Raw genomic sequence first — 23494 nt, forward strand, 5'->3', positions numbered from 1 at the left:
TTCTCCGTCAAACGTCAGCTGGCCTATTCGTTCTGGCCGACGTTGTAGATCAACCTGTGCGGTCAACACAGAGGGCGTTGTGAGCAACAATGACAAGACTCTTCATGTTGTCAGATGCAATCAAGGATGAAGTGAGTATCAAGTGTCAAACTGGTGAGTCCAATTGCACACTTGCACCAGTAAGGACAGGCTTGGCAAGGTTACGAACGAGGTTTCATTGAGTAGTCTATGGTTCATATTTCACAAGCACTTGATCAGTTTCACACTTTGGCGTGCATGTCGTCTTTGAACTTGGTCTCTTCATTTCTGGAATTTCTCGCTGACCACTCGATGCGATCTTTCGTTAACTGTGTATCCGTCGTCTTCATGATTTCCTCGTACTTCACATACGTCTGACAATCTACATCGAAGGATCCATTGCATTGTTTGTAAAGAAACGAATTTTCCAGATCATTAATCCTGCGTCACCGCCAATCTCCCAGCTCCCAGGTAGGCAGCGGTAACCGTGGACGCGTATCAGCATCCCTGCCAGCAATTCATAAACCCTAACCTAGGCAATGTTCCAGAGCCTTTCAAGGACCTAACACGTTGCGTACCTGCTAGTACTTTATCCGCCGAGCAGATCGACCCAACTTCTTACAGTATCATACAAGTTTTCAATCTGGGCCTCTGTAAAGCCGCCTTTGGCAGTCTGGAGCTCTGTCCGCATGGTGCTGAGTGTCTTTGACGGCACGCACGGCTCAACGAAGATGAGAAAGCATGGTTGAGAGCTATCGGAGCCAGGACATTCGGAGGATGAATGAAGGTGCACCAAAATCAAGGTGGTCTTGTTGTTAAGAACACCTTATGGGAGATATTGTCAGTACAAGGCCAATGTCCCTTCTAGATGGCCTTCTCACATGTCCTTGAATGACCCCGATCTATAGATGCGGAACTGTCCGTCGACTTCAATTCATTCAACGTGAGCTAGACAATCCTTTTGCCCTCTCACTGCTTGCTCTTTTCATTACTGTGTGATCTCGATGCAACTTGCAGGCCAAATAGCGAATGACCGTACAATTCTGTGCCCGTACGAGCCTTCGGAAAAGAATTCTCCTGTGATGCGGCAATAGAAACAACTACTCAAGAGTATATAAAAACTCTGAAAAATGAAAAAGACAGTAATGCATGCATATCTAGATCTGTACAGACAGATCAGATAGATTGAAGGACAGACAGTGATCTTAACGGCCTGCGTATGGTGCAGCCCTACCATGTAACATAGCTTAGGATGATCCGAGCGACAAAGAGAAAGTTCGAGGAGTTTGCGCATAGTGCATAAGTCTCAGTTCCGTTATTGTGCCTGCATCGCAGCGTCAAAATATTCCTTGAGTAGATACCGATGACCTTCTACCACCATTCCCACATCGAGAACTTTAACATTGTGCTCAACAACGTATGCCTTACCGTAGTTGACACGGCTTTCCACCTCAAGGTATTCACCTTCGGTCGATTGTACTTGAATTGAGTATTTCGTCAATGCCTCACCTGGAAGCTGATTGGGTGTGGTTGTCGTAGTATGAATGATGCCGTGATCGCTCATTCTCAGACCTGGCTTTGCGGCGCCGCGACCTCTGTAAGTTTGAATCGGGCTAATGAGCTTGTCAGATTGGTTTAAGGCAAAACATCTTGTGAGATCTACGTACATGCACTGGCTGAAGTCACCCTTGTTGCGAACGACAACGAATCGGCGTATTTCACTAAAAGCTGTCTCCCCATATTGTACGGTACTGAAGTGTGTTGAGTTCCGAGTCTTGCCAGGATTGATCTGGCCGGCAGGCTCTGTCCAAAGCATCTTGAAGACCTAAGAGCGCTTCGTTAACAGCATGGTTGTGTCGGTCAATGAGTTGTACTTACCCGGCCACTGACAAAGAACGCCGCACGCGACGGCTGCGCAACTCGCCGATACCCTAGCACACGTAAGCATGTGTTGATTTGCTAAAACATGGCGTCGCTTACTTGTGTCAAGCTGTTCGTGATTATAGCTTTCATTAAGATTTGTCTGGATATATCTTCGATCTTTGCTTTGTATAGTAGATTGCACATCGACAGGAAGAGACGTTACTGATCGACGTGAATTTGGATACTGAGAGGGTTGTCCTGTCACTCCACTTGGCGCCGTTTGCTGTGATTGCCTCGGCGAAGAAAGCGTGTAAGGGTAGCTAGGTTGAGCTTGATAAACCTGTTGTAGGTATGGTGAACCTCCTGAAGCAGTTGTGATCGAGGCATGAGCAGAAGGATATGACTGCGGACTTAGTGAACCGTACGCCCCATAGCCATATTGTGGTTGGTAGCTGTCTATCCTACCCGTTATCGTGTCATAATCAGACCCCACCGATTGATGTAGTTGTCCGCTTGATCTTACTCTACTGTCGTAACTTTGCGCTGCTGCAGGTATTTGCGAGGTAGTGGAACCCGTCGCAGGCCCTGACCAAATAGTATCTAACACTGTAGAATCATCGTCTGCTAATAAATATGAATAGTGACTGTTGTGTGGTGCTGACCATGTCCAAGGCCCGTAATGCGCCCGTGTTGTAGATGTAGTGGACTGCTGCAGAGAAGCTGTCGGTGTATATTTCGGTTGTGGGGCAGCTGTTGCACTGGTATCTAGTAGAGTAGTTGTGGAGCTAGACTTCTGTTGTGGGACAGCTATCCCAGCGGTTTCTAGTAGAGTGCGAGGCGATAGTACTCCGTATGTACTACGGTTTGCTACTTTCGTCTCTTTTGAAGACTCGGCTCTCGTCGTGTCAGAACTTTTGGATGAGTTGTTCGGATCCCTATCCATGTGTAACATACGCCATTGCCCCACTTCTGCGATACTTTGCACGATTTGATCACCCGCTACCACGTAAGCGATAGGCTCTTTATCGGAGGCAGCAATAATCATTCCATACAATGATCTGCTGTCCTTGCTAAACACCAGCGATCCGCAATCTCCGACTTCTATTGAACCTTCATATGTAAATCCATATAAAGATCGATATCTGTCACTGCCTGGTAGGCGAATGAGCGTAGGCACATGGAAACTTGCACCGTCAACGGGTCCATGAGTTGTGAATGCTGTGACTTTCGATGGGAAAGGTTTTGTTGCACTCAAGCGATCGTGTTGTCTGTCTCCAGAGCTGGTAAGATTGTCAAGCTGTTTCTCCAGCTTCGAATCGTTGACGGTGATGATGGCAAAGTCCAAGTCTTTCTGGCTAGTCGAGACCCGTCCAAGAACTACCAATTCAGATCGCGCCTCGTCGTCGACAAGAAAGGTCTCACTAGAAGCTCCCTGTGACTTTCCCAACCATGTACCATGTACTCGCGATGCTTGGGGTTTACTCGATACCGCCTTGGTAGAGCGTAGGTTCTGTGGAGTCGGTATATACTCTTCGTCGTAGAAGTCGCCGTCGGTATCGCTATCGCTATCGAATGGTATACCATCTACAAGGTCCCCTTCTCCGTCATCCTTGTTGGAGGAAGCCTTTGTCCATCCGTCAAAGATATGAGCGGCAGTCATATATCCGTAACCCTTGCCATTGTATAGAAGATTGGCTGTGGCCATCCGTACTACATTTTCATCAGTCTTAACGTAGATTGGCATTCCGATCGCTTGTAGATCTCTGTTCAGGTTGTAGTAGGCAAAGTTGGACGATAATGCGCTTGGTGTGGGTTCTGAGCTGGAAGATGAGCTGGGAGACCGGTAGAGTGCGGTACCATCAAGCGACCCATCGCGTATGCTTGCGACAGGGTGAATTGGACCAGATGGAAGGTATTTGAGAACTCCTATCTTGAACCCTGTGTCTTCCAAAATTCCGCTACTGTCAAGAGCAGCTTTAGCTTCCTGTCTCGATCGTTTATCTTCGCTGGATATCAGGATGATGGGCTTTGCATGCCGTGGGGACTTTCCTATCATGAAGAGCGATATGCAGACTTCACAGAATGATTCCTTTCTTGATTGATTGAGCTCATTCAGAAGGGATGATTCCATGCTTTTGTACTGTTGAGCGGCCTCGCCCTTAGCTTCCCAGCATCGATGACCTCTCTTCCAGTGAGGGTTAGCCCCGTAATCGATGTTAACTGCATTTTCGATGTCGACGGAGCTCTCATAAAGGCCCAGACTCTCCTTCTCTTTCACCTTTTTTGCCACAAGCTTCATCAAGCTGGGCTTGGTTCTTGACGTGACAGCCTCCTGCATTACGAAAATGGGCGCACTTTGCGTTCCCGGATGAGCATGTTGATATGGTACGTCAATACTTCCCGGGAATGACGCATGCGTGCTTTGCACTCGTCGTTGTTCTTCGTTGTAATGATATTTCCTCGATGATCGCAGTACCTAGGTAATGTGAAAAAGTCGCATCCAGCGGCAAGGTTCCAAGATTCAATGACCCCGCACCATCCGGTGAGTGCTCAGCCCCCTAAAACGCCACGAGGTCATCGCGCATCTCCTACCGAGACCAGATTTATTAAGACCATAAGAACGGCCCCGTCACTGGCAGAAAAAGCCGCAGAATGGGGTGAGCTCTGGAAAGCAAGGCATATACTGAACTGCGCCTGTCGACTTGGTATGTTCTAATGCGCATTAGGACGCAGCTAATGTACGCAGAGATATATGAATTACTATGCCTCTTTCAAGAAATGCCAACGAGGATCCTTTACCTATGCAGTGCAAGCGTAGTATCATACAGGCTCTCTGGCCTTGCGACACGATATCGCCGTTGACGGCGAGAGAGGTTGAACTCTGGAACACGTACTTTGAATATTACACGACTGAATGCAGGAAAGCAGTGGAGACAGATCATGGCCAGCATGTGACTGTCCGAACGCACGAAGATGTAGTCACGATTTCGCGGCAATTCAAGGAAGGTCTCACAAAAGACACGATCAAACGCTCCCTTACACTGCTTGATACGCGGAACAGAACCGAGGAGGTCAAAGATCGCATGGCAGAAGGTTCCGTTAGGCTTGCAGTGCGTTTGTTCTCGATGGTTGATGTGGGGCCCACTTCTAATAACTGGACGTGGAGTCCTCCTTCCCTTCCATGGACAGACGAACAGCTAGACCTCAGCGCTGTTTTGGCCAACCATTTTGTCGTCAGCACCAAGGATACTGGTAGTCTCATATTCGAAGATGAGTTTTCTGCTTTCAATCTGCAGCGCCTTGCTGGTCTTGACATACAATGGACGAATAACCTCGCCAATCACTTACGGCTGGTCGACAACGATCGGACACTCTGCATCTTTCATCACGCAACCTTTCTTCAACGTCAAAACAGGTACGAGCCTTCAGTAACTATAAGGAATCACTGGCTGATCAACATAGTAATCTATTCCCGCCCAATTTCATCAAAGAAACGCTACGCACATTAGATCTGTTGTTCCCGAGAGGTGATGTCGACACAAAAAGATGGATAGCTTCTCAACAGTCCCAAGACGCCGATATAACGCGTCCAGACACTTCTCTAATCAAGAGAGACCGTGTACCCTCCGCTGACCGTCGGGCCGTAAGCTTCCACTATTGGCGTGATGAATTGCTTAGCTTGAAGGAAAAGTTCGATCAACCGAAGCCAACTTCAATTTCCCAGTTTTGGTATGACCGAAGAAACAGGTCTCAGTGGTACACCTTCTGGATCGCTGTCACAGTACTATGTTTGACGATATTCTTTGGTCTTGTACAGAGCATCGAAGGAGCTTTGCAGGTCTACAAAGCATATCATCCAACATAGATACAAGGAGATAGGTATCCTGTACGCTTCTGCAAGTAACGAGATGCATGCACGGAAATTCATTATGACCACAGCTAAGCTAAGGTAAACCTCTAGGCCTTCTTCTAAAGTGCAGAATAAGAAGCCATCATATAAAACTGCTGACTTGCCTCTGATTCCACATTTGTTTCACACCTCCATAGTCATATCTCGCGGCACAAAATTGATTCTACATGTGTTATCCTATAAGGGAGGCGATTTGATAAGCCAGCGTACCCAACCGTACAGCACTTCACCTAGGTAAATAGAAATTAAGTGATTTACAGACCTAGAGAGATAGCGCACGTGAGTGGCGCCCATTGAAGCTAATCCCTCTCTTCAACTGAGCAAGCATTCATCGCTTTAGGTGAGCGATGACTGAGAGGCATAAACAAGGACAAATTCTCTCACCTGAAGCGCGGACCTTAGCCTAGACCAGATACCAGGGTACGTTAGTGTTGTCTTCGTAAGTAAGGTATCTATAATCTTTTGTGAAGCTGGCGAGGCCAGCTAAGGTAGATAGTAGCAGGAGTATTTGAAAGCTTCGCATGTGTTGCGCACTTTTGGAACGCTGATGCGTAAGAGAGTGGGTTCATTGGTGATATACGACGGTACCAAAGTGAGATTAAGGATGCACAATCCCGTTGGAAATGCGCTGTCATTCAGAACGAGTTGCAAGTGCCAAGTCACTGAAGCGACAACGCCACCATATGCGCCGTAAGCTCACCGGTATTGACCCCGCGTCAAGCTCAGCCCACCATGAAAAGTTCTCCCACTCTCTTCTCAGGGACGATTATGATCTCTATATATTATGATTGAAATCACCGAAGACTAACGCCACAAGCGACGATCTGTAAATCATGATTAAACCACGCAGTCGGTATGTCGGCTTGTCAGGATGTTGTAGATTTTACCATGGTATATCAATGGATCATAGAAGAAGAGTATCGGGCTAACGTCTAAAGGGCTATCTAATATATCTCAGAGAGTTGAATCTCATGACTGGGCGTTCCGACCAGCAATGCTCTGCCCGTGAAGCGAGCGTTGATGCGCTTCGTGATGATGAAGCCGGCTTCACTCGCGGCGATACACTAACAAAGCCCGCGGCAGCGCCTCTAATTCCATGTCCAACCTGCGCACTTAAGAAGGGAATACTACAAAAAAAGGTGCGCTTTGATGAAGCATGCGGGTCCATAGAAGAAGAAAAGAGAAACGAGGATGTGGTGCCTGTTGATTCACCATTACGCGACCGCCATATGGCACAGGACGTGGACGATAAAAGTCCGCTCAAGCCGAAAGGCAGTCCAGTATACTCGTCGGTACTGCCATCACCCGCACCACCGCCACCACCTCCTCCTCCACCGCCGCCGCCGCCGTTAACGGATACTCTCCGGTCACCTACACTCTTCGACGAGATCCCAGGGAGTGAGTATATAAATATAGTGGCCTTGAAACTTTTCTCTACCTTCATAGATGAAGTCTCAGGTTTCGCCGCACTGCAAAAGGAGGTAATCGGAATGCGACTTGCTGTTCAGGAAAGACGGAAGGAGTTGCACAGACTAAGAGAACATGTTTCCAAATGCGACATGATGCTCATCAACTGTATGCGCGAAAGAGTCAATGGAAGCTTTCCGTCAGACGACCGTACAATGCTCCGTCTTTTCGAAGCATCGCAGGCGGCAAGGGATGAGATCGGGCCTGTCGAATCAGAATACGAACCACTTGAAATCGTGTTAGGGTCCAAAGAGCATCAGTTGGTTGAAAAGTACGCCAAATTAGAGGGATCTTTCGAGCATTTTTCCAGACTCAATATAGAAGCGGTGACTAAGCCGAAGGAGCCGTCCGAAATCGAATACGAGGCTTCCTCGGTGGCCTCTGCTGCAGACGACAATGTTGCTCTTGGAGACACCGAGCACCTATATGGAGCTCTGATCGGAGAGAATGTTGGCATCGGTCAACTACCAAAACATGCTGCACAACTCACACGAAACGCCCAAGAGCCTTGGGTGCCTGCCGGTTCTCACAGGAGGACCGTGTCTCTAGGATCGACCGATATACCCAGACCTCGCAGCAGCAGTTTTTCAGATGAGAGGACCTCATTTAATCATTCGACAGGCACATTTGACTTCATCGGCATCTGGATCTCGGATATGACGAGTTTGACTGGGACTGGTGCCATGCTTCAGGAACGGCCTGACGATGAATCGACATTCTCTAGGAGTAACTATATTGATATACCTGATGCACTGCCAGATTTTATGGACAACTACTCGGTCAATCCGGGGCTCGAGGAAGGCAATCCTTTGCTTTTGCTAGGCGAGAATAACGAAACTCGTGGTATTCTTAGTGACTATCTTGTGAACTTCGAAAGCACACCTGATAGAGTCAACCGCTGGATATTGCACCAACTTCGAATCTCACCACGGGAGATATACAACCTGCACAGAAGGATCGCGGAACACACAGGGGAACCGTTCCACGGGTCTTCTTCGATACTCAAAGCCTGGCCGCATGACAGTCTTGGTCGCGACAATTCATATGATCAAGGATCAGTGGAATTCGAAGGAAGCTATCAGAACCCTCAAGCACTTGGGTATCATGGAGCATGTCCTCCTGAATGTCGCGATACACATGGTTGGCAAAACAACGATGCGTGGCTAGCCCATCAGTCATCCACCTTCTCTACTGCAGATTTTACCCCAAATTTACAACACCAGCTCCGATCAGAGTCTATCAAGCTGAAGGAACATGAATTATTGTCAGCGCTCTATGACGAAGATTGACTAAATACTGCTGAGGGACGGTGGAGCAGAGTAAAGCAGGTTTCTTTGAGGCTCGGAGGTACTGATAATCTCATCACGATACCCTGGCTTGTAACAGTATGCAATAGCCTCCGCATCATACCACTTCCCAGTTACTTGTCAATCATGTCGGTTGTTGATATGGCTTACTTAATTTACATAGCTCGTGGCCGAGCCATTGCTGACTGACATCATCCTCAAAATGTTTGCATCTGAAAACGGCCTTCCAGCAACAGCGTGAGTGTTCGTAGCCATGGCCTGGACCTCCGTGCATTTCCTTGGCGATGTGCATGTGTCCTGCAAGCCTCCTGCAAGTGTATCTAGTCATGAGTCATATATGCACCGCCCGCACAGCTCCCACCCATGTTCGTCCACCAATTAATGGCCGATGGCAGAGCCGCATGCCTTTCGACCGCGCTCTGACCATTTTCCCGAACTGGATTTCAACCATTCATCCTCGTCACAGTTCCATGACCATCTCTTTCGTGGATTCTATCTAACTGTTGGCTACGGAACTTTCAATTTTGGTCACTTTACTATTGGCGACCAGGCTTCGGGATGCATTCAGCCGTTCCTTCAGCCGTATCGGATTCGCTCACCGATGTGGAATACAGCGTACAGCTCATTGGTCGATTCAGACGGACTTGTCGCCACTAAATGACACCCAATAACCGACCGGAAAAACACATGTATGGCCCAAATCAACTTGTTGGAGAGCTGCCTCACTCCCGAGGTTGTTTTTCGTGGATCAAGTCGTCCACCCACGCTGTGCCACCAATCGGATGAGAATAAGCAAGTACCTTGTCCTCAGGCTTGCCTGTGGTTTGTTGTTAAGAAGGGATGCACCTTCAAATAGAAAAACAAGGCATAAAGGCACATGGCTATCCTTTCTTGAGCGGGGTTGTAGGGCGACAATTGGTAGAATGGCAGTGAGCAGGACAGTAATGGGCTTACGTATGCTGCAGGATGTAGGTCACACGTCGGTTCCCTGCTGTTGGGTCGTCTCTGATCTCCAGCTCTATCATATGGACAGATTCATGGTATGAGTGTGGCAGACTGCATCTCCAGCCTTGTGAGGCGCATGCACTGCTATGATCTTAGCCTTTGGGAAATCGTTGGGGCGGCGTGTGAGACAGGAGCTAGGCACCCTCTTGCAGCTATAGTGGGTCGAGTGGGGTCGCAGCGGACCGTTGGTACCCACCGATGGTGTCGTGCATAAAAAAGCAAAAGAGCGAGACTTTGTCGTTTTCTTCGGTCTCTGTTCAGCGAGCGGAGAAGTGGGGGAGTGACAAATGGGAATACAAAATCGCGGCATCGATGATATGTTGCCACCAATGCCATTCGGGCATCACTTTCAGAGCTCATCTTAAATACGATACTCATCAATACAGTGTTCGTGAGCTTTAGCAAACTCCTTCCATATTGAGCATACCGCGCGGCTACCCATCATCGATACCGGCTGTTGTGTACCCGCCGGGTCTGTACCACCGGCACTTATCATTCTATCGGGCCGAAAGAACGACAGCCGTCCATTCTTCGGGCTCCGATATGCTGACTCCTAATCAGGAGAGGTCACGAACCTGTAAGCAGACGTCCTGCTGATCACCAACCGCGTGGGACATATCAAGTCCCGCCCGACAGAGTGGTCAAGACGCAGGCTGAGTGCAAGCCCGCACGAGGCTTGCCAATAATGGAGCGTTTGTCCGACCGCCTTTCTCACCCGCTTATCAACATGCTTAAGTCGGAGTTTCAGGTGGTCTCGGATCGAATGGCGTCCCACGCTGATGAGCTGATAGATGCATTGAGCTGCTGGACGCTAATATACATGAACCAACCACTGCCCGACAAGGAGATACTAGGAATCGGAAGGTCTTTCCGATGGTGCGGCGCGAAAATGAAAAACGTAGCATTACCGCTGTAATTTGGTAAGTAATACACTATCGAAACAATGCGACATGACATGGGTCAACAATGAACGCGGGAAGACTGGCCGAGAGATAATACAGATGACGTCTTGTCACAGAAGCGGACAGTCTTGCCACGCCACTGGGTGCTTTCACATATGAGTAGTTGGATGGTATTCTCCGATAGAAGGGGAGCTCTTACTCCGCTTGTTCTTAGAGTGGGGAAACAGACTCCGGAACCAAGTGATCGTATTTCTACGGGCTTGAGGGGTGGGCCGAAGTTTAGGCGTAATTTGATTTGCTGTCGGGTTCAGAGCACCTTTGATGGCTGTAGCGGGCAGCGGTGTGAGTGGTGCGCAAGGACTTGGTGAATCGGAGTGCGCAGTGATGTCGAAGTTTGGTTTGTTACAAACAATTTTGCCGTAGTCAGAACTGGTAGGAAGGGATGGGTGTAGGTCGAATGATCTGCTTTGGTGCGTCTGGTCAAAATGTCTGTCCATCATCGTAACCTCCGTCATCGATGCAGCGTCGTCGTGCTCTTGCGCAGAGCGATATGTCTTGTTCTGACCATCATGCTCGGTTGCCATATCGCAGCCAGGTTGATGGGTACTTTGGACACTATCTTTCCGTGGTGACATATCGCCAATGGCAAGACAAGTACATTTTGGCTGATGTATGCCCATATCCGATGAGACACCGCCCCTGAGTACGTGCTGTCGTTCATTCAAGCCGTCCTTGATTGAACTTACTATTTGCTCTTCATTTTCAGCCTCTATTCGTTCCGTGATGCGATCGCTTGGTGGTGGTGTGGGTGACAGAGGCGCTATAGTTGGGCCATCTTCACAATCTTGTCGTGGTATCTCATGAGACTCCGGAGGTCTCGAATCCACGGTCGTCGGTTTCGGAGGTTGTATATTACCTTCCAGTTGATGTTGCATCAAGAGAGAAGACGTTATGCTCTGTGTGGAGCTGACGTCGTTGCAAGACTCAGGCTCGTATGAAACTTTACTTAGGGAAGCTGAATACAGCTCGCTGCTGTCTCTGATCTCACTAAGACTGTCTTTACTCCAGAAGCGCGTCGCTCGAACTCTCCAGTCAACTTCAGCTGAGCTGTCTATCCCGTTGTCTTCAAGCGCGTTCAAATATAGGCGTTTTTGAACGGCACTTTGCTTGAGGTGCATCAGAGACCATTCTCGTATCTTGTTTCCTATAGCAGGACTACAACGATTGAACGGAGTTGCCCTCTCGGTCTGTGTTCTCCTCATAGGGGCTGAGAGATTCGATCCAGAGCTGAAGAGGTGCGTGGAATCCGAATATCGCCTGGTCGGGATTGACTCATTCAACGCCAGATCCAACTCTTCCATTTTGGTTTCCTGTGCTTTTGCTTCTGAATTGAAGATGTCAAGTAAGACATCTCTGTCATCGCTCGTAGAGGCCATCACTTGATCTTCACAAACTTTGTCTTCTTCAGCAACAAACGCTTCATTCTCACCAGCCCATTCGAAATCGTAACTTTCCCTTTGTGACAGCTTACCAAACTCCCTCCTTAAGGTCCCCAACTCTATGACGGCCGGATACTCTCGGCCCGTGGGCGCCAGCAAAGATGCGCTCATACTGACATGAGGTATAAGAGGCAAAGACGACGTCCAAATATGTGGAGGAGGTGGGGGAGGCGGTAGTCTCGCCACTTGACTTGGAGACAATGATCCCACCGGGCAAGGTGGTAGATCATGAATTGGCGGCTTTGACACAGTTTCGGATGGTTGGCCTTGAGGAAAAGTAGGGTTGTTGAGCTGTGGACTCGACAGGATCCTGTTGATATCGAATTGGTAGAATCGATTCTCACGGTTCATAAACATCCATTCTGCACCAGTAAGATCCTCCTCGTCCTGTAGGTAGTCCGCCTCTGCCTCCCCAAGACCATCGCGTGTTTCTCTAACCTTATCATATGCTTCGAGGAGAGTAGACGGGAGCTGTTCGAGGTGATTGTTGACAAATTCCCGTACATGGTTCATGAATCTGGCTTCAGCATTACCGGCGTTAATCCGTTTCTGACGAACCTCGCCAGCAGCTGTCTTCACCCTTTCTCGTTCGATCAGCAGCTCCTTCCTGGTAGAAGATAATAAAGCTTGTGTGTTCGACATTTCTCCCAAGTATTGGCGGATGAGAGAGGCTAGCGCGTCGAACTGCGTAGTCGGTCGTTCACCAAACGTAGCTTGATGTGAGGTTTCCATAGCGTTACGATGAGCGACTCATGAGCTTGCATATGTGTAAGGAAAGCTATGGGGATAGCTATTGATATGGAATGTTCCCTTGCATAACTGTGGCGGCAGGGTTTCCTTGTTGATAAAGAACCCTTAGATCACTCAGCTTATGCCTTCGAAAGCATCAGCTATGTTCTCATACCGAAGTTCGAAGGTAGGCGTACGTGGTCACCATATGGCGTTGCGTGCTACATAAGGGGCAACGCAAGACATGTGTCGGCCATTCGGAGGCTTGAGCACGGAAAGGAGCTGAAGATGTCCAGCCGCTCATCATTTGTACCGTGGGTTGCCTTGGAACAAGCAAATCAGAATGCAGCTGGATGTACCCATCCGGCCTGTTAGTGCCACGGCCGATATTATCGGGTTACTGGGTGTCGGGATAATACAGACCGTTTTTGATTGGGTTGCCGCGTTTCTCATTTCCATACCGCGGAACCTGTCTAATGTGGAAGCTAGCAGTACACTCGCATACTCATCACGTACACGCTCGATACGCAAGCAAGAGCAGATGAAGCGCATATGCAGGTAAGTGTGGAGGTCGATCAGTTTCTCATGGCGCGCACCACACCATTCTCAAGTCGTCTGGTTAAGACAGCAGAGCCGCATCGCGCGACATGCTCCCGGCTCCTACCTCTATAAATTCGGGCTCAGTCACCGATAACAGGGAAAGCGTAATCCACACAATCGCAACGCGCAGACCGACTCTACTGACGTGAGTAACACGAACTGCACGGAGTGTACAGTCCCTGTCGTATGAAAGCCCTTTGAGCGCCAGCAGTTGTATCCGGTAGCATCGTGCAACATGTCGACCAGCAACTGGATCTGGAGCGACCAATATCAGGACTACTACTATGTCACGTATGACGAGTATAGTAGGTACTGCCACGTTTCAAGTGAATTTCCGAGTCAAACGAACGTCCATTGATCCAAATAGACAACCCGGTTTACCACTGGTCCAAGCAAATCGAAACGCGTCCTAGGCAAGATTCGGGCCCGCAGCTGAGCCATGCCTCAAACGTGGCACAGATGCCTGACCCAGGTATGACGCAGTGACCCAACAAATCAAACAGGTGTCACTAAAGTGTATCATGCAGCTCCACCACAATTCCGTTCGTTGACAGGCGCTATTCAAGGCACGCCGCAAACCGGATGGTACGACCTTCTAGACTCAAGTAAGCATATCCTAAACGCACACCTGCTTGACTGATTTGTCTCCCTTAGGCTACCGAATGAGGACTGGGGGTGAAGCCCGTGATTTCTTCGTTGTCGGCAGAGTCTTTGCTATGCTATACTCTGAGGCTGCAGGTGGAACTGCACAACCACAACCATACAACGATGCATATACCGTCGTCCGTTTCAACGAAAGGGTACACACTAACATTCGACGCTTCGTAGTGCTTGAGGACAAGCATGGTTTCGTATACGCTTGGTGAGATTGACTTGGGTGTGAAACAGGCGTCTCGACTAACTTGGCCCAGTGGCATTGGCACTTATTCTGGTCGTGGGGTCCTCAAAGAAGGTTGTGTGCCCTGGGAACATACGATTGCTTACCTCTCGGGAACGGATCCGGGATCCTGTTACCTCCCTGGGGAGTGGCATGCTGGAATGACTAAAGAGCCTATAGAGATCATACCCGTTGACGCCACGATTAGGCTTCGATCAGAATCCCGCATCCGTTTCGGGAAGATGTACCCCATCGAAAAGAACGTCAAAGTCAAAGACATCGGCCAGGTCCACCCGAGCCATTTAAGCAAGCTTCTCAAGTATTGGAATGAACGCGACCAGCCCCCAACAGCACAGTATGCGTATCCTGCTGAGAACACCAGTGTCCCACAGATCTCTTCGCCTTATTGAATACGTTCGCTGTCGCTCTTTACTCTTTATTACGAAATTGTGAATCCAACGGCCTTTAAAACAACCGCGAGCTCCGAGAGCTGCTATGGAGGGGAGGTGTTACGTTTCCGGGCTATCGTTGTCGCGTCTTTCACTACCAAATACGTTATATAACCCAATCAGAGTACGATCTCACCCATGAGCTTGTCTTTTGGGCCCTTGTGCATCGTGAACCATCGTGGCCATTCTGCCGTCTATCAGAAGAGACAACCACGACTGTCTTCCAGCGTTTTATTCTGCGAAGCGGTACATAACGAAAGCTGCCGCTCCACCAGTGGCTGTGTCCGATCGAAGTGCAAGCGAGAGGTATATGTGTGGTGTATCCGGTTGCATCGTGGTCGTGGTCGTAGTCGAGGTCTACTTGTCGTGGCATGCGCTTATGCCTCGCGATTCATAGGTACACGGGCACTTGCTCGTCGCGAAAGACAGAATCCAGGGCGTCATCGTAAGTGTTACGGGCGCTTTGCAGGGCGCTGGCCGATAGCGCTCGTCGAGTCGCAAGGTTGTGCATACGTGGTGGGAGGACGCGCAGCGGAAGGCGACAGCGGGAGAGTGGGAGCTTACCGCGTCCAGTGGGTCGGCGCACCGAGCCCCGCCCATAAACTCGGCCATGTACATCAGATAACACAAAGTAAGGTTCATTTATTATATTTCGTAAGATTGATGGTAAACCTTCGCAGAGAAACTTATACATGTTTCAACGAAGCAAAAACTATTTTATCTCTTTCCCTTACCCCTCGCGTTGAATGTCTTCAACGGATCAACCTTGCCGTTCCTTCGTACTACCCTCCTACCCTTGCCCTTGTTATATTGTTTCCTCACCTTCGGTATGTTTAGACCCACGAAGCCGACATCCTCGGGCTTCTTTCCACCTGGCAGCAGATAGTCTGGGACGTGCTTGAGATGTGGTTGTATCCTTGCAGGGTGGTTCAGAGTCTGATCATGGCGGAGATGTGCGAGCGCTTCGGGGTTCTCTTCAAAGTATCGCGAGAGCTTCTGCGACTTGGCCAACTCCATGTGGATTTCCTTGATTCGAGCCTCGCGGATAGCGATTCTGGTCACCGACTTCAACGCATCTGCGAATCGGTATCTGAAAGGTTCTAGACGCTTCATGTCGAAGTTGTAGTTTTCCAGCTTCTGGCCTTCCTGTTGATGCTTCTCCACACTCGCCAGTACCTTCTCATCATGTTCGCACCCAGCGAAGGTGGTTGGCTTGTGCTTGCGGTACTTGTCCTTGGGGATGATGAACGAGATGGCAGTTCCAGACTTGCCGGCTCGTGCTGTACGTCCAATACGGTGGAAGTATGACTTGTAGTTTCCAGGAAAGTCGAAGTTGATGATACAGCTGACGTTGAGGAAGTCGATTCCACGGGAAACACCAGAGTCCTTGCTCTCTTTGTCCTTCTTCGCCTTCTTCTTCGGCCGTGATCCTTCATCCTGTACGCCGACAACGTCGGTCTCGTCGCTCGCGATCAGGATGTTGTACATGTTCGTGTTGAATGACTCAACAATGTGCGTGCGAGAAGCCAATGGGAGCTCGGAGTTGAGCACGATGGCTTTGACCGCAAATTGTTCCAAGAAGAGCTTGACCCGGTATGACCTGTCCACATCGCCGACGAATATGATTGTCTTGCCTTTGATTAAGTTGAGCTTGAACCTAAAGGTTGGTGGTCAGTATACTTGACACGTTCTGTTCGTGCGACAAAACTCACATTGCGTAGATTAAGAGGAATTTCTCGTCCTCTGCCACCTTCAGTACGTATTGCTTTACTTTCTGTGAGTCCTTATCCAGGTCTGCAAGCTTGAGTACAACAGGGTCGGTGCAGAGCAGGCTGCCGAGCGACTCGACATCGGTTGAGAGGGTAGCGGAGAGGACGATCTTCTGGACACCGACAGGTATCTCACTCGCAATGTTCTCCATGTCCTCAGCGAATCCGTAACCATTGATCAGGTCACCCTCGTCGACGACGAGTGTCCTGATGTCGCTGACTGCGAGGTTCGAGCTGTTGATGTTTGTCCATGCTCTAGCAGGTGTTGCGACGACAATCTCAGGCTTGTCGGCGAGGGCTGCCTTTGTGACGACTTCTGACTCCTTGCCCGCGATGTTGCGAACCCGAATTTCTTGTCCGCAGTGTTGTGCAAGCGACTTGGCTACTGTCGCGATTTGCAAGCATAGCTCTCGTGTGGGTGCCAGAATGAGGGATTGGCCCTTCTGCTGCAAGGTCTTGTGCAGGATGGGAAGCAGGTAGGCGCCCGTCTTGCCTGTGCCAGTTCCGGAGCGCGCAAGAATGTCGCGTCCCTCTAGAGCTAACGGTATCGCCTGCGATTGTACCGCCGTCGGTGATGCCCATTTCAGGTCGCGGATTGCTCTTAATAGACGGGGTTCGAGTTGTAATTCGGCGAAGGAAGCGGCGATAGGCACTTCAGGAACGGCGGCAGTCGCTGTTTTAGCCTTTTTCTTGTTCTTCGCTTTTTTGGTTGGTGTTACTGTCGTGGTGGGAGCAGTCGCAGTCGCAGTCGCAGTCGCGGTCTCGGCAGGTGTCGAAGGTTCGGGCGAGCTGCGGGGCTCGGATTGCGACTCGTCGCTCGATGTCTCCTCTGGCACGTCGTGCTCGTTAAGTTTGCGCTTCGCCATTGTGTCTGGATATGATGTCAAACTACGACAAGTGTTGCGATGTTGTCTCGTTGAAGTTTGCGTTATCCATAGATTCTCTACAGAACTTCTGAACTTTTTTGGCGCTAATGCGGCAGGGACTTGGCAGGACCCACAGCGGAGGAGCACCTGCTGAACTCCGGTCTCGAAGCTCCTTCACCCCCACACACCCCATCGTGATTGACCTGTTTATCTATGACATTTGCTCTGCAGAGCTGCCCTCTATGAAGCGCATAGGTACCACATGGGATGCACAGCATTACGATACAGATACAATCTCTCGCCGACTAGATTCTAGCTATGCACTCGCTAGGAAGCCAGCACAAGACGAAAGATGCGAGCAGCATTCTCCACCATCACTACTCGAATCTTCGAGCATGACATGCTAATCTCCCCTCAGCCAGGCCTCAACCTACAATTCCAAGCAAGCCCTGATTCGTCTTACAGTAATCGTCACACGTAGTCTGCGATCTTATGTCAGCTTGTATCTTTCGACACATCACATATACCTACTCTGGGCATGCCCCTTCTCCCGCCGTCCTGTACCATCCTTTCCAACGCCTCAACGTACTTCGTAATCTCGTCGCTGCCCAGCTTCTTCAACGCCTCAATAACAGCATGGATGGTATCCTGGTCAGGCCCTTGATCGCTCGTACTCATCAAGTCGATACCTGCGGGCGTATCTGTGGAATTCACTGCTGTCGAATAGCTGGCATAATACGGAACTTTGTTGATATCGCATCCCCAGACTAGAATACTGTACTGGCTAGTAGCGCCCACAAGTATCCCTGTTCCTGCATAGTCGAGCACAGTTGGGAAGTAGGGGTGAGGTGCATCGACACCATAGGTTGTTATGATGCTGTCATTGCCTGGGAACTGGAACGAGAAGAGATCATTCACAAGTCCGGTAGGGTCCGAGGGATCGATCGGCGTCGGGTCGTATTGCACATTCCGCATAGCAGCGTACTGAGGATTCGACGCAAGGATCATCGACCACGGCTTGAAGTAGAAGCCAACGGGTGGCGCCGGCCATGCTCTGCCATGATGGTGGCCATGATCCGTAGTGTTGAAGGTAGGTGGTATGCGAGCCCGCACGCCTTCCGCGCCGAGTTCCCGTGGACATCCATCTTGGATGGTGTAAGCAAGGGCACGGACCCCAATTGCGAGGAGTATCAAAAGCGACAACATCATACCGGTGGCTATTCAGAAGACTGACGGGGATCGATACCCTTCTATATACCTGGGTACTCCAATATCACATCAGATAATTTACCAGATCAGGAAAGAGGCCTGGAGCAGTTGCTTACGGCGGTCGCACTTCGGCGAGATGGACAAGCTCCGCAGGGGCATAGACGCCACCACATTACACAAAGCGAGATCCGTACAACCCTGGCGTCCTTTACTACACCTTCCTGATTGGGCGCCCGGACTGCTTCGACATCGACTCTAATATCATGACCATACGAGAGCCCCTAGCGTAGGAAGGCACTGACAGCTACAAAGCCACAAATGCACACGCAGACCCCGCCCCAACCGTGATGTTGCCTCCAGCAATGGCCAGGATCTTGCTGGAACCGGGAGATGAACTGTTACACAGGCTTCTTGCAACCGAGAGGGTTGTGACACCGTGAGTAAGCCGGGTGAAGCCGTAACCGTCGATTGTTTTTCTGTGGCGCGACGCCAGCATACACACCTCCTGCGTTGGATGTCAATGTCATTTGTGCAATGATCGCTCGCAATCGTACCTGTCAATTCTGCACGCTTAGACACGCATGCTAGTGAGCTACTCGTGGCACCTCCAGAGTCGAAGACAGGGTCGGCCCGTCTCTTGCCTTCGATCGTGTCATCATTTGCTTGTGTTCTTAACAATACGTGGAGCTCGAGGTACAACTAATGCATACAGGGTGGCCGCGGTTCGAGGCCTCAGCTGCCACTCCTCAACGGCTAGTGCGGATGGATCAGGGTGCATGACTGGAACTGGAACAGAGTTGTTTTTGTGCGTAAGAGAAGCTGTTGTCGAGTAGTGGTGACAACCAAACCTGATTGGATATCAAACCATGAGGATCGAAACGGAAAGTGAACGTCTCATACTGTGAAAATCGGACAGCGTCTCTGTCTGATGTGAGTATGCTGTCGAGGTTGATTGGAAGGAACAAACAAAGGGCCAGGGAATTCGAATCGCAAAGCACGTGAAGCGATACAGTAAAGAGACCAGTACCATGAACACATGACTTCAACGAATACCATAGACCCAGAAAAGTTCGGGGTAAGCATACTTTCGACAAGATGGATAAATGCTTCAATCTACGAACCTTTGGCTATCCCCAGATGTACCAGGCAGAGTGCGAAAGCCAACAAAAGCCGCGAGCAACATGACAAAAGCTACTTAACGACTCGGATGCGGAGCAGATGCATGATTGGAAAACACCGGAATCTCGCAAAGGTGGTCCCCAAAGTCAGCGAGTCAACGTTGGAGAGTCTTTGGAGGAAGGGCTACACTGAGGCGACCGACAACAAGACCATGGAGATGAAAAGTGAACGAGCAGAAGGATAGATGTTTAGAACAACACCAAACGATGAAACACTTCGTCGCTTCGTTCATCGAAGCGCTACACAAAAAACACGTCCCTAGTACGATGCGAAAAGAAGCCCTTAGCAATCATGGATGCCATTCGACTAACGTCCTCCCTCGTACCCAAGTGTTCCAGCTCTCCACATTTCCCCTGCGGACGACTTATGGTAAGAGTGGCTGGCATTTGTCGAAGTGATCGAGTAACAGCAACATTACAACGATGCACGTCGATCATCACCGTGGAGAAAGCTGGGACACAGGGGTCAGCTCCTGCAAGCCGACTTCGGACCCCACCGCCAGCGCCGTCTCATTGGCTACCAAGCCATCGCTTATCTTCAATCTCCTGTTTACCTCATCGAAACCACCAACTCCAACATGCCTCCAACATGACCACCATCTCCACGCCCAGACCCAAGTTTTCCTGCCCAAGCAAATACCCTTACCCGTCGGCCATTCATAATGCAGCAAGAAAAGTTCCGCTGCACCGTTCGGTCCTGCCCGCCACTATGAGACAAGCGTAATGCATATCCGTTTGCAAGCACATGTTCCTTATCAGCATAGGCGAGCCATCCTGCATTGCCCAGTCGGCTAAGAGCTTCAAACTGTCCTACAACAAGACTTTGTCGCTAACACAAGCTTCAAAATTGCGTAGCAGACAAGAAGTTTCTGGGCTTGGCTCTCATTCCACGTTCCCTAGTCTTGCAATGTGCCTATCTTCAACCAATCATGCGCCAGCTGAATTGCAAAGTGAAAGTGGTTGGTATGTGCCGTTGGAAATGCTCGAGATAGCAGTCTTGGGACCGAGCTGAAGCCGGAAGCTGGGGGACGGTAATCGTGGGGATGCATTGAGGTATAGATACATCGTCTGCCCCGGCGAGATGGTTTGACAGCCAACGCTTTGTTCTGAAGCTTAACCTCGAAGCACGCTCCATCTTTCCACATGGCTGGTGGTGGTACTCCCATTGGGCCTTCGGCCTCACCTCTTGGTCAAGCTTGGGGTTATGGCATCGTATTGGGCGTCGGATTTCTCTTCGCACTGGGCATGGTACGGGAGATTTGATTAGTAGAAACATCAAGGGCTGACAATTTCAAGGTGTTCACCACATGGGTTCTAAAACGCTACAACAATGAGCTCCAAACGTCTGAGATGTTCTCGACTGCTGGTCGTACGGTCAAATCTGGTCTTGTCGCATCAGCTGTAGTATCATCCTGGACATGGGCCGCTACACTTTTGCAAAGTTCATCAGTCGCTTTCCGCTATGGTATGTTTAGACCTGAATCGCCCTAAGGTCAAGTATTGACCATTCATAGGTGTCTCTGGACCGCTTTGGTATGCTGCCGGTGCCACTGTTCAGATTTTGCTATTTGCTACCGTTGCGATCGAACTGAAGAGGCGAGCTCCTCACGCTCATGTAGGTGCAATATGTTCCTCAGCCTGGTATTAAGTCTGACCATATGATAGACGTTCCTCGAAGCTGTGCGCGCTCGTTATGGAAAGGCCACTCATTTCGTATACATCACTTTCGGCCTTTTCACCAACATACTCGTTACAGCTATGTTGTTGACTGGAGGATCAGCCGTCATCAGCTCTTTGACTGGCGTGCCTACGGCAGCGGCTTGTTTCCTACTTCCTCTGGGTGTCGTCATCTATACGATGTTTGGTGGAATCAAGGCCACCTTCCTGACGGATTACGTCCACACTGTCATTCTTCTTGTAATCCTTCTGACCTTTGCCTTCACCACGTACGCCACTGGCGACCGGCTTGGTTCGACTAAAGCGGTCTACGAGCGTCTACAAGAGCTTTCAGCGACGGCACCTGTTCCCGGTAACGCTGGAGGAAGTTATCTCACAATGCGGAGCAAGGACGGCGCCATATTCTTCGTCATCAACATCATTGGAAACTTCGGAACTGTCTTCATGGACAACGGATGTAAGTTATCTGCTGCTAGAGGAAACCGAAAACTGACCGTTCCAAGACTACAACAAGGCTATTGCCGCATCCCCGGTTCACGCTCTTCCCGGATACATCATTGGCGGGTTGTCCTGGTTCGCTATTCCGGTAAAACTCTCGATAGTCCATACCCAAGTCTGGTGCTAATGCTATTATCAGTGGCTTTGCGCGACCACCATGGGTCTCGCCGCGCTTGCACTACAGAGCACCGAGTACTTTCCCACATATCCCAACGTCATGGACGAAGCTTCGATCAGTGCCGGTCTCACGCTTCCATATGCTGCAGTTGCGCTTCTTGGATCCGGAGGAGCAGTAGCTACACTTCTCGTCGTCTTCATGGCTGTCACATCCGCTTTTAGTGCGCAGCTCATTGCCGTCTCTAGTATCCTGACGTACGACATTTACGCGACCTACATCAACCCAGGCGCAAGCGGCCGACGTCTTGTTTACACGTCACATGTATGCGTGTGCGGCTTTGGGCTGGTCATGGCCGCTTTTTCAACGGGACTCTGGTATGCTGGCATTAGCATGGGCTGGCTGTACGTCTTCATGGGTGTAATTATCTCGTCTGCGGTAATTCCCGCAACTCTCACGTTGATGTGGAAGGGTCAGAACAAGTGGGCAGCAACTTTGTCCCCAGTACTGGGCTTGTGCTGCAGCATTATCACTTGGCTTGTCACCACCTCTAAGTTGAATGATGGTGTCATCACCGTCGCTACGTCCGGCGCCAACAACCCCATGCTGGCTGGTAATGTTGTTGCGTTGCTATCGCCTGTCATTTTCATTCCAGTCTTGACGTTGATATTCGGAGTCGGTGAGTTTGTAATCCCCTCGGCTGAGCGCATGCTAACGAAGACCAAGACAACTACGATTGGGTATCAATGAAGAATATTCGCCTTGTGGACGATTCGGATGTCACAGCAGCCGCGCACATGGACTTCGAAGCTGTGCACGGCCGTCATGCTGCCCTCTCACCAGAAGCCGAAGCCGCCGAGCAAGCCAAACTATTCCGCGCCTCCAAGATCGCAAAGATCACCACTGCAACCATGACACTCGTCCTGCTCATACTTTGGCCGATGCCGCTTTATGGCTCAGGTTATATCTTCAGCCAATCATTCTTCTCGGGTTGGGTCATCGTCGGCATCATCTGGTTGATGTGCAGTACTATGGCTGTAGGTGTGTATCCTCTATGGGAAGGCCGTGAGAGTTTGGCAAGGAACTTTGGTGGCATGTGGCGCGACATCACCGGAAAGGGTGGTCGTCGCGGAGGGCCGGTCACAGTGGTCGAAGGCGAAAAGACGGCTGAATCAGGCACGCACACGCCAAAGGAGGCTGACGCGAAGGCATTGGAGGAGTAAGCGTTACATGTAGTCGAAGATCATCCACACCGCTCTGTACTACTACCAGGTTATTTTATATCCTGTACCTATCCTCATAATCTTTTGGGAGTCCAATCTCTATAACATTGAGATCTTTGGGAGTCCAGTGTTCGCGGTGCGACAATGGCGGATCGATGGAAGCTGTCCACAAAAGGTAAGCGTCCCGCTCGGTGTCTTTCCACGCCTTCTGAACTTTACATCACCACAAGCATCGACCCGGTTACTGGTACCTCGTGATATCGATTATGGCTTCGTCTAACGCTTCCAAGATGATTTCGGTGCTTCTTCGCCCAACGATGTGGCCGTTAACCA

The 23494-nt window shown here is 50.0% G+C and overlaps 5 protein-coding genes across 5 annotated transcripts; 3 read left to right on the forward strand and 2 right to left on the reverse strand.

Annotated features, from left to right (window-relative positions):
• Positions 1 to 1333: 1333 nt before the first annotated feature.
• On the reverse strand, positions 1334 to 2031 carry J4E82_004159 (uncharacterized protein; the record flags this gene model as incomplete). Its single annotated transcript, XM_051730440.1, has 3 exons — positions 1334 to 1843; positions 1897 to 1929; positions 1999 to 2031. 3 exons carry the CDS (start codon positions 2029 to 2031, stop codon positions 1334 to 1336), a joined length of 576 nt encoding a protein of 191 aa, XP_051589779.1.
• Positions 2032 to 7020: 4989 nt separating this feature from the next.
• On the forward strand, positions 7021 to 8425 carry J4E82_004160 (uncharacterized protein; the record flags this gene model as incomplete). The annotated part of the gene is made up of 3 exons (XM_051730441.1): positions 7021 to 7189; positions 7238 to 8101; positions 8211 to 8425. The coding sequence occupies 3 exons, from the start codon at positions 7021 to 7023 to the stop codon at positions 8423 to 8425; spliced, it is 1248 nt and encodes a 415-aa protein (XP_051589780.1).
• Positions 8426 to 13584: 5159 nt separating this feature from the next.
• Positions 13585 to 14587, forward strand: J4E82_004161 (uncharacterized protein; the record flags this gene model as incomplete). The annotated part of the gene is made up of 3 exons (XM_051730442.1): positions 13585 to 13591; positions 13955 to 14162; positions 14212 to 14587. The coding sequence occupies 3 exons, from the start codon at positions 13585 to 13587 to the stop codon at positions 14585 to 14587; spliced, it is 591 nt and encodes a 196-aa protein (XP_051589781.1).
• A 756-nt stretch (positions 14588 to 15343) lies between these two features.
• DBP9 (ATP-dependent DNA/RNA helicase) lies at positions 15344 to 18470 on the reverse strand (the record flags this gene model as incomplete). Its single annotated transcript, XM_051730443.1, has 4 exons — positions 15344 to 16283; positions 16339 to 17266; positions 17692 to 17743; positions 17793 to 18470. 4 exons carry the CDS (start codon positions 18468 to 18470, stop codon positions 15344 to 15346), a joined length of 2598 nt encoding a protein of 865 aa, XP_051589782.1.
• A 2321-nt stretch (positions 18471 to 20791) lies between these two features.
• Positions 20792 to 23161, forward strand: J4E82_004163 (uncharacterized protein; the record flags this gene model as incomplete). Its single annotated transcript, XM_051730444.1, has 7 exons — positions 20792 to 20896; positions 20945 to 21113; positions 21163 to 21263; positions 21314 to 21782; positions 21829 to 21911; positions 21963 to 22617; positions 22665 to 23161. The coding sequence occupies 7 exons, from the start codon at positions 20792 to 20794 to the stop codon at positions 23159 to 23161; spliced, it is 2079 nt and encodes a 692-aa protein (XP_051589783.1).
• Between the last annotated feature and the right edge of the window lie 333 nt (positions 23162 to 23494).

Source organism: Alternaria postmessia (genome assembly GCF_024291825.1).
Source record: "Alternaria postmessia strain BMP 2775 chromosome Unknown scaffold_19, whole genome shotgun sequence".
Taxonomy (NCBI): domain Eukaryota; kingdom Fungi; phylum Ascomycota; class Dothideomycetes; order Pleosporales; family Pleosporaceae; genus Alternaria; species Alternaria postmessia.